Source organism: Asparagus officinalis, chromosome 1, assembly GCF_001876935.1.
Source record: "Asparagus officinalis chromosome 1, Aspof.V1, whole genome shotgun sequence".
Taxonomy (NCBI): Eukaryota; Viridiplantae; Streptophyta; class Magnoliopsida; order Asparagales; family Asparagaceae; genus Asparagus; species Asparagus officinalis.
The window spans coordinates 99,096,269-99,106,415 of record NC_033794.1 but is presented as its reverse complement, the minus strand read 5'-3'; the positions used below and the strand labels follow the sequence as shown (position 1 = coordinate 99,106,415).

The window sequence follows — 10,147 nt, the reverse complement described above, 5'->3', positions numbered from 1 at the left end:
AACATATTATTCGCCAGCTAATGGCCTTGCAGAAACTTTTAATAAGACGATCGTAAAGCTTCTCAAGAAGTTCGTCTCCAAAAGCCGACGTGACTGGGATGAACGACTCGGCGAATGTCTATGGGCCTATCGTACAATGGTGAGGACCCCAACAAAAGCTACTCCCTTCTCTTTGGTGTATGGCTGCGAGGCTGTGCTACCATTAGAAATTCAGATCCCATCCCCGAGAGTTGAAAGAAGTCAAGGCTTCGGACGTGGTCAAGTTCATCAAACACCATGTCGTCTACCGCTTTGGCGTACCCAGGCGAATAGTTCATGATAATGGAGCCTAATTTGTCAGCTACAGTTTTTAGAGATTCTGCAATAAGTTTAGAATCCAAAGCGTTGCGTCAACAACATATTATTCGCCAGCTAATGGCCTTGCAGAAACTTTTAATAAGACGATCGTAAAGCTTCTCAAGAAGTTCGTCTCCAAAAGCCGACGTGACTGGGATGAACGACTCGGCGAATGTCTATGGGCCTATCGTACAATGGTGAGGACCCCAACAAAAGCTACTCCCTTCTCTTTGGTGTATGGCTGCGAGGCTGTGCTACCATTAGAAATTCAGATCCCATCCCCGAGAGTTGCCCTTGCGACCGGGATGACAGATGACGACCGTCATCGACTACGCCTTTAAGAACTAGAAGCGTTGGATGATAAGCGACTTCATGCTCAACAACAGATCGAGTTATACCAAGCCCGAATCTCCAAAGCCTACAACAAAAAGGTCAAAGAAAGGATCTTTAAGAGAGGCGATCTTATCTTAGCAGTCAGACGACCTATGGTCATGACGCACAAGACGAAAGGAAAGTTCAATCCTAAATGGGAAGGACCCTTCGTGGTAGAGTCGGTCTACTCGAATGGAGCCTACCGTCTTATCAATCAAAAAGATGATAGGCTCATGATGCCAATCAATGAGAAATTTCTCAAGAAATATTACCCGTAGAGAATCATGGGACCCTACTTTTTTTTTTCTTCCCCCCAGCTGAGTCTAAAAAGATAAACTGAACTCACTTAGACTGGGGGTTGGTTGCTTGGAATCCACTTGATTAAGAGTAACAAAATCTTTCACGTCGTCAAGTTAATATTACATTTCTGATGATCATCATCCCCATGGATTATAACTTAAGTCTGTTTCATATTTAATATGACAATCTTCTCTGGTGACAAAATTCCTATCATGTTAACACTACACCTCTGACAGTTAACTTATTAATCCTCTCTAATAGGATGATAGGTCCATAAAGTTGTTCAAATCACAATAAAATTCCTATCATGTTAACACTACACCTCTGACAGTCAACTTATCAATCCTCTCCAATAGGATGATAGGTCCACAAAGTTGTTCAAATCACAACAAAATTCCTGTCATGTTAACACTATACCTCTGATAGTCAGCTTATCAATCCTCCCCAATAGGATGATAGGTCCATAAAGTTGTTCAAATCACAACAAAATTCCTGTCATGTTAACACTACACCTCTGACAGTCAACTTATCAATCCTCTCCAATAGGATGATAGGTCTATAAAGTTGTTCAAATCACAACAAAATTCCTATCATGTTAACACTACACCTCTGATAGTCAACTTATCAATCCTCTCCAATAGGATGGTAGGTCCTCAAAATTGCTCAAATCGTAATCTTCCTCAACGAGACGCTAAGTCTTCAAAATCTTGTTCAAATCATAAGTACAAACCCGTCAAGTTAATATCACACATCTGACAACCAAACTAGTTTATCGACTCTCTTCAATAGAGCGATAGGCCCATAAAATACTGTTAGGTTAACATCACACCTTTAACAGTCAAACCCCCAATGATCTTGTTAGGTCTATTTCGAAAAGAAATAGCAAGTCTTTATTGTAGAATCCCCAGCGGATTGAAGATTTTTTGAAGTTATCCTAGTGATAATGAAGAAAATTTCTGAATTTCACTCTAAGTGAAAATTCATGCCAAGTTAATACTACACATCTGGCACTTCTAACTTTCTTTCAGTGTTTCAAATGAAAACATAACACAGGAAGAAACAGCGACAAAGTCTATGTATTCAATATCATAGCACTGAGCCTAAGAGAGTTCATTCTTTTAGCACAACATTACATGTGGAACTGACTTAGACAATCCACATGCTAGTCCGACTCAAACGGTAGTCGGTAAAGGCTTATCAAATCCGTTGATGGCTGAGCGTTTGCCAAAAATCCTATTGTATACAGAATCATGAAAATCATTTTGTGATCCAAAGTATTCCAAAAATTCGTTCCAGTAAACCACGAACTTTCGAAAACTTTGGAGGGGGTTCTGTAGGCTATCTAAAAAATTACTACAGATAGCTGATCACCACAGATTCAGCAGATGATGAAAGATACAATCTGACGTTCTTTACATCAACAAGCGAAAGTTACAATCTAACGGCCTCCGCAAATAGTCAATGAAAGTTACAATGTAAAGACTTTCACAGCAACGTGTTAGAGTTGCAAATTGACGACTCTCATATTCCACAAAGGCCAAGTGTAAAGATTATAAAATGACAATCTGCACAGAAGTCAAAGGAAAGAGATTACAATTAACGATCTCTACAAATCCAAACGCGGAGGTCGCCAGACGCGGAGGTCGCCAGACACGGAGGTCGCCAGACGCAGAGGTCGTCAAACGCAGAGGTCGTCAGACGCAGAGATCACCAGACGTGGAGTTCGTCCCAAGCTCAGACGCGGAGGTCGCCAGACGCGAAGGTCGTCAGATGCAGAGTTCACCCACGTTTTTCTCTCCAGAACGTGACCCTTGCGTTTTTAACGCTGGAACACTTTTCAAAACTGTCCCATCAAGGTATGGGCACAGTTAAGGGCCTGTTATGGGGTACCTTACTCCATGATAACCCTATAAATAGGGTTGGATCTCCAGCAAGCCAGAGGCTGGGAAAAAAGAGGAGAAAATGGGGATCAAAAGAGAGAAGAAAGGGAAGGAGAGAGGCTTCTTAGAGAGGATTCTTGGAGCATTCTTGGAGCTTTCTTGGAGCTTTTCTTAGAGCTTTTTGGCTTGCTCTTTAAACCCATTTGGGTTAGTTTTCTTGAGTTTCATATTCTCTCTAAAATCAACCCTTCTTGGGGATTTAAACTCGGCTAGAGTTTCTCAACTCTCTCACAGAGAGTTTCTAACTTGTTCAAACAAGTTTCTTTCAAACTCGCCTGGAGTTATAAACTTGCCTCCCAAGTTCTCTCAAGGCGTCAAGTCAAGGAGAGAAGACCAACACCCTACGAAGTTGAAGTGCTCGGATCGTCAACGGGATACAAGATTCAAACTCCCATCGTCACAAAGAAAGAACCCAGTTTTAAACAAAGGGAGGGTTTCATCCTTCCCTCTTTTGTAAATCGGGGAACCAATAAAGGAAACTATAGTTTCTTTTTCTAAGTCAGTTAGACAGAAATTATATTGAGAGGATTGTAATCATTCTTTTTCTAAGTCAGTTAGAGAGAATAACACAGATTCAATTCTCGAGTTTCTCGTAATTTCCCGCGCATACAATGTTTATCACCTACCTCTCAAGCTGACAAAATAGAGCTCATGCATTTGTTAAGAAAATACAATATTTTCAACCAGCCTGATCAACCAAAGTGGTCCCTTACAACAAATGGAGTCTTCTCAGTTAACTCTTTTTACAAATTTCTTATTTTGAGAGGAATCAGATCTTCAACTTATAATCTCACTTGGAATCAAATCCTGCCTAGTAAGGTACGATTTTTTACATGGTTATTATGTCTTAATAGACTAAACACCAAGGAGAATCTCTTGAAAAAAGGCTGGCAAAATGACTCTATGTGCCCTTTTTGTTCACTTCAATTGGAAACTAGAGACCATCTCTTCTTCTCTTGCTCACTATCGAAGCAAGTCTGGGATCATTTCAGAAACTTCTTTTTTTCATTCCAATGGCCTTCTACTCTTGATGAACTTATTCATACCCTGGAGACATTACAAAGTACCAAAGGATATATATATGGCGTTCTATCTTCTCTTCAGTATGGCGGAGTATTTGGATTGCAAGGAATAAATATCTCTTTGAGCATGCAAATTTCAGTCATCATTCTATCATTAACACTGCAATCTCTTGTTTATATGACTGGTCAGGTTCAAAAACCGGAACAAAAGCTCAACAAGTCTCGGCAATGTTGGAAACCAATCCTCTTTCCAGGAGCAGTGCATGATGATGTATCTGACAGTTTGCCTAGAAAGCTTTTTTGGAGAGTTCTACTTGTAAATATTCTTTTGATAACTTTTAAACTTTATGTTTCATGTTAGACATTAGTATTTTAGTTCCTTGTAACTATATGTATTGCTGGCTTTGGTTCTTTCTTGTATCTATGTCAACGGTGAATGACGGCAAGGCCCTCTCTTCACCTTCATGGATCCCTGGAAGAAGAATGTCATGCATCCCTAGTCATAAGGAACTAACCCTACTGTTATCTAACATCAGGATACACTTCGTATCCAAAACCTTTGTATCACATACTTTTATTTTTAATTGAACATGGTATATCCCTTGTTTTTTTATCAAAAAAAAGATTTCAATTTTTAACAGTTTTTGCCACTTGGCAAATTTTAAAGGCTCTAACATTTAATAATTAATAATCTTTTTTCAACCATCTCATCATAATCTACTTCCATTTACCTATTGGAAATCTCTATTCTTTGTCTTTCAATTTCTTAAAAGTTATTCATTTTGTTCTCTTTCCAAAAATATCTTATTTGTATCCTCTCTCTCTCTCTCTACCCAAAAGTCTAATGTACATACAAGAATATTAATTTTATGCAGCGCATAGCATGGGTAACAACTAGTATAAGACAATATTTCAAACACCTAAGTTATAGTAATAACATAGGTTAAGACTGACATTGTCCAAAAATGTGCACGCTTTGTTCTTGGATTTTGTTCAAAGCAAACTTTAGTACTTTCAAAATTGTTATGAATATATTTTAGCAGTGTTAGGCCTTAAAGTTTGCCATAATTTTTTTGTTGCCCATGTTTGATCCACGTGTATAAGAATAATCTAACAATCAATAACTCGAATAACTTTTTATTTATTATTTAACTAATTACGCGAGTGAAAAACCGAAGCTAAAATAAAGAAAAGTGTGTTAATTGTTCAACAATCTCGCATCTGCAGAAGATATTGACTCTGTACAACAAGAACCAGTCACCTAACCATGGGAAAGGGGGTACATCTAACTGTTTAGGCATGTTTTTTGAAAGCGGATTTATGATACAATATAGAAAAGTGGACGTCTACACGAACACTTTTCATGGTAATATTTTCAGTTTTCATCAAAATGCCCCCTTTTTTGTAGGATTTCTATAAGACTAGCTTGAGTGCCTCCGCATAGTATTCCCCGAGATGTATTTTTCAATACAAATCTAATCAATATCTACTGACTTACTATCACTCTAGGGCTGTATCCGTTAGGATGTGAACATGGATACTAAAATCTATAACTGATAGGATACATGTACGGATATTGTTTTATGGTGAAATATCTGGATCCGTATATGAAATATCGAAATGCATATTAGGCATATTGTTACTATAGTTTTAATCCTTAGATTATGGATTTGAATAGGGCTGGGCGTATTCGGTTCGGTTCGGTTTTAAGCCCAATCCGCATCCAATCCGAATTTTTCGGATTCTTAAAACTCTCATCCAGATCCAGATTTTTTCCCCTTCATCCGAATATTCGGCCCAACCAAAATTCGGTTCGGTTCGGTTCGGTTTCGGTTTTGAACCGAATTAACTCCATTTCACAAAAATCTGGGTAAGTTTTAGTTATATCCAAAACTGAAAAGAAGCAATCAAAACTGAAAAGAAATAATCAAAACTGTACTAAGCCACTTAATCAAATTGTATGATCTGAATATAACTAGCTTAATACACTAGGAGGACCATGTAATTATGTAGCCTTTTTTAGAGAAAGAACAATGTTTGGCAGGCACACACACCTTTTGATGATTTTCGTTAATTTTTAGCTGCCTTTTTCTCATCAAGAATTATCTTATATCCTTGACAGCCTATACTATAGGTTAATTTGATATCCAGCACCAGCAAGCTGTATTCATGTTATCACTGAAATTTGACCAAAACACTAAATTTATCCTTCAACCTCAACATCTTGTATTGATTTACGGAAATCTCACTTAACTATATCAGCGTACTCAAATATACGTTAGTATAAACTCCACCCCACAATTCTTAAATGCTAAACATTCAGCCATAAATTTTCTTCACACCCAAGGCTCGCAGCTATTTTTTGTTTAAGAATTCGGTTCGGTTTTTTTTGGGCGGTTCAGGGGGTCAAACCGGATCCAGACCGGTTTAATTCGGTTCGGGCGGTTTAGAGACTTCTTCTCATCCATTTAATTCGGTTCGGTTAACCGATCCGTTTTTTCGGGCGGTTTTTTCGGTTGAACCGGTTTGTTTCGGTTTTTGCCCACCCCTAGATTTGAGGTTAGTTTTGATGATCAAGATGTCTAATATTAGCTTTTTAAATATAATGAACATATTAATGAACTCTTTTGTATCATACGAACTACATTTTTTTAATACCATCTAGTTTTCTCATATCAGTTTTGTATCCGCATGCATATTCGTTTATATATCTGCATGTATATCGGCATTTGTATCCGGTTTTAACGGATATGAATGTGAATTTTTATTACCAATATATCTGAGCCGTATCCGGACCAAATGCACCCCCTAATTTTGGGGGATAGTTTGGTTGCTGTCTTGGAAAAAGAGAAAGGGGAGAAATTTCATTTCGAAAAAAAAGGGCATTTCAAATTAACTAGGAAGTGAGTTTTCTATTACTCGGACTGATTCAAGTACTTCCAAGACATCCATTTCCTTAAAAAAGTGACTCTATCCAGACAAAAAAAAGTCATTTCAAGAAAGGGTTTTTTTAAATGATTTACACTCAATTCACCCCATCCAAATCTTCAGACAGAACAGAACTCTTTGCGAAATAAGAACACCATAAAGGCATAGACAATGTCAGCAAAAACAAATCTAGGCCAAAAGCATAATAAACACATCGGAGAACAGCAGCCAACACCAGAACTACAAGTCTACAACATCCAGCAAAAAGACTCTGCAAGCTCAACATCCCCCTAGGAACAAAACATTTGATACAATAAATGATCCAAGAGCTGCGCATAATAGAGAAAAAAAACTTGAGCAAACAGTGGCATTCAATAATACCTTAATTGAAGTCATAATTAGCAAGAAATCAACCATGTCTGATCTAACACTGAGTTTCCAAATCCAAATCAGAAGGAGGCTTATCCACAAAAAGAGAACAAAGCACTGCAAGACCTAAACTTAACTACAAGGCTACACCTCCACCCATGAGAACAAAGCACTGCAAGACCTAAACTTAACTACAAGGCTACACCTCCACCCATTCAGTAAGCCATATCTTTGTGTCCAAAACCAAACTTAACTACAAGGCTACACCTCCACCCATTCAGTAAGCCATATCTTTGTGTCCAAAACCAATATATGAGGCATTTATATTATATAATAATAACAGCTATGTACTGTCAGCAAAAGTAAGCTCCTAAAATCTTCAATCCCACCCTGATGCAATGATCGGTCCATTATAATCATAACCCGTAGTATAATAAGACCCTCCAACAACCCCCGAGCTGTGACCACCATCACTACCTCCGTAAGAGTGAGAACTATAACTCCCTCTCCTCGAATAAGAGTCCTTTCGATAATCATGGCCACCGAATCTGCTACCGCCACCAGACCTACGATTTCTCCCACTTGAATAAGATGATCTTTCAGCATATTTTACAAGCCAATCTGGGACTTCTTGGTTTGCTTCCTGCATGAGCTCAGCTAGAGACTTGGCCAGTGATTGGTTTCCATCGTTGAAGAATGCTGTAGCTAAGCCGGATTTGCCAGCTCGGCCTGTTCTGCCAATTCGATGCACGTAGTCATCTATGTCTTTAGGGAGATCAAAGTTGATCACGTGAGCCACGTGAGGGATGTCGAGACCACGAGCAGCCACATCTGTAGCTACCATGATTGGAGTCCAACCTCGCTTGAAGGAATTTAAAGCTTTCTCACGCTCCTGCAAAGAGCACATCGGTACATTAAGCATAAATTTAAGTTGTAACATACTATTATGAATAGCTATCTGGATCAAAAGGTCAAGCATTCCGTGCATATTTTTGCATGAACTAAAATTAACATGTAGTTCTCCTTGCAAACAAGAACTTTCAAGAAGGAAAAAAACATACAAACACTCATCTGTCCAACCCAATTCCAGTTCAAATCACCCAGATTCACTGCACCAAATTGCTTCACCTTTAATATTCTTTATATTTTGAGATAATGATAGGGGAAGAAGAAAGCCACCCAAACTCTTAAACTGGTGAAAATAATGGAAAAAGTGATGCTATTTAGCAAAATTTATGGACATATAGGCAGCCAGATCCACTTTCCCAGTGAAAATTTATAATATTAAAAACATCCATAAAATGAGAAACATCAATGGACATTAACCCCAAATAAGCATCATTACAAGTCTTTGAATAGTTAGAAAATTTTAATATCAGGATCTCTAACATATGAATTGTAAATAATTTAAAGAAGTTTAGCAATAAAAAATTTATTGTCATAAGTAGACACTGAATCAGAGAGTCAAGTCATCCAAGGGTCAAGTCATCCAAGGTCATGCACATTGATTTTATAACATACAGGCTGGGAGTAAACCCAACATAACAAGTAGAAATGCTGAAGAATGTAATATAACTTACAGGCTGAGTACGATCTCCATGTATAGCTGTTGCAGGGAAGCCATTAGAAGATAACCAATATTCTAAAGAATCCGCACCTCGTTTTGTTTCCACAAAAACCAAGGTTAAAGATTGCTGGAGGACAACACAAGAATATCATATCAAGGTCATGCACATTGCTTTTTTAGGCAAATGACAAAATCCAAGCAAGACAAATGGTGAAGATCTTTTCCATACATATGTAAGTGATCAGTACCTTGTCTGTAGATCCATTAACTTTTTGGACATGGAGAAGATCCATCAGGTGGCTTCTCTTATCCATATCTGGAACATATTCAACTCTTTGGGTGATTAAATCTGTGCTAGACCCAACCCTTCCAACAGCCAGAAATATATAATTCGACAAAAAGTCTGAAGCTAACCGCTACAAAAGAATGATTATTCAATCATAAACAAAATGTAAAAGGAAGTAGAGAGTTAATATTATACTTAATAATACAGATGAGGCACCTTTTCTTAAAGGAAAAACTAAGGGGCTAAAATATCGTCCAAGAAAGAACAAATTGTTGATTGGCAGACCTAACAATCATGAAACATATTATCAAGAGAGTTAATATTTCAATTAAGAAGACAGCTGAGGCACCTTTCTTATTAGCAAAGCTAAAGGGCATAAACAGTCCAAGAAATAACAAATTTTTGATTGGAAGACAGAACAATCACGCAACATATAGTCTATTTTTCCCAATGCAGACAAATTGACCTGCAATTCATTATCACCGCATCAAGAGTATAAGTGCTAGCCAGTGTGAGAAGCTACAATTTCAGCATGTACATAAGCTTGCTATTCAAGGCCAAGTTGATTGGATTATCCATGAAAGGAAACTCAAATTATATTGTTCCTACACACTGCATCTCTAGAAATTGTCACCAAGAAATATTACCAGCTGTCAAATAATTATTTATGTTGTTAAGGGAAAAAGCTTATCCATAACAAACCTGAATCTCATTTGGAAATGTCGCGCTAAAAAGCATTGTCTGCCTTATGCCGGGAGGTGGCATGTCCATTTGCTCAACAATCTTGCGGATCTGAGGCTCGAAACCCATATCCAGCATCCTATCAGCTTCATCTAAAGCCAAGTATTTGATATTGCGAAGTGAGACCCTTGCTCTTTCAATCAGATCAACTAAGCGTCCAGGTGTAGCAACTAGAATATCAACGCCTCTCTCTAACTCACGTAACTAAAAAGCAGTGAATCATATATCAACAAGGATAATTGTAAATATCATGCATATTTAAAGTATATATATATATATATATATA

General features: G+C 37.8%; 1 protein-coding gene across 2 annotated transcripts in view; it reads right to left on the bottom strand.

Annotated features, from left to right (window-relative positions):
• The window catches only part of LOC109828776 (DEAD-box ATP-dependent RNA helicase 52C-like), a 7,003-nt gene continuing 4,093 nt past the window's right edge, over positions 7,238–10,147 (bottom strand). Inside the window, exons 3-7 of one of the 2 annotated variants that reach the window (XM_020395704.1) lie at positions 9,823–10,065; positions 9,083–9,250; positions 8,848–8,961; positions 7,535–8,159; positions 7,238–7,417 (exon numbers count right to left, since the gene is read on the bottom strand). In XM_020395704.1, coding sequence (XP_020251293.1) covers positions 7,647–8,159; positions 8,848–8,961; positions 9,083–9,250; positions 9,823–10,065 — 1,038 coding nt within the window. In that variant the 3' untranslated portion in view covers positions 7,238–7,417; positions 7,535–7,646. The other variant, XM_020395705.1, reaches the window with a different exon arrangement.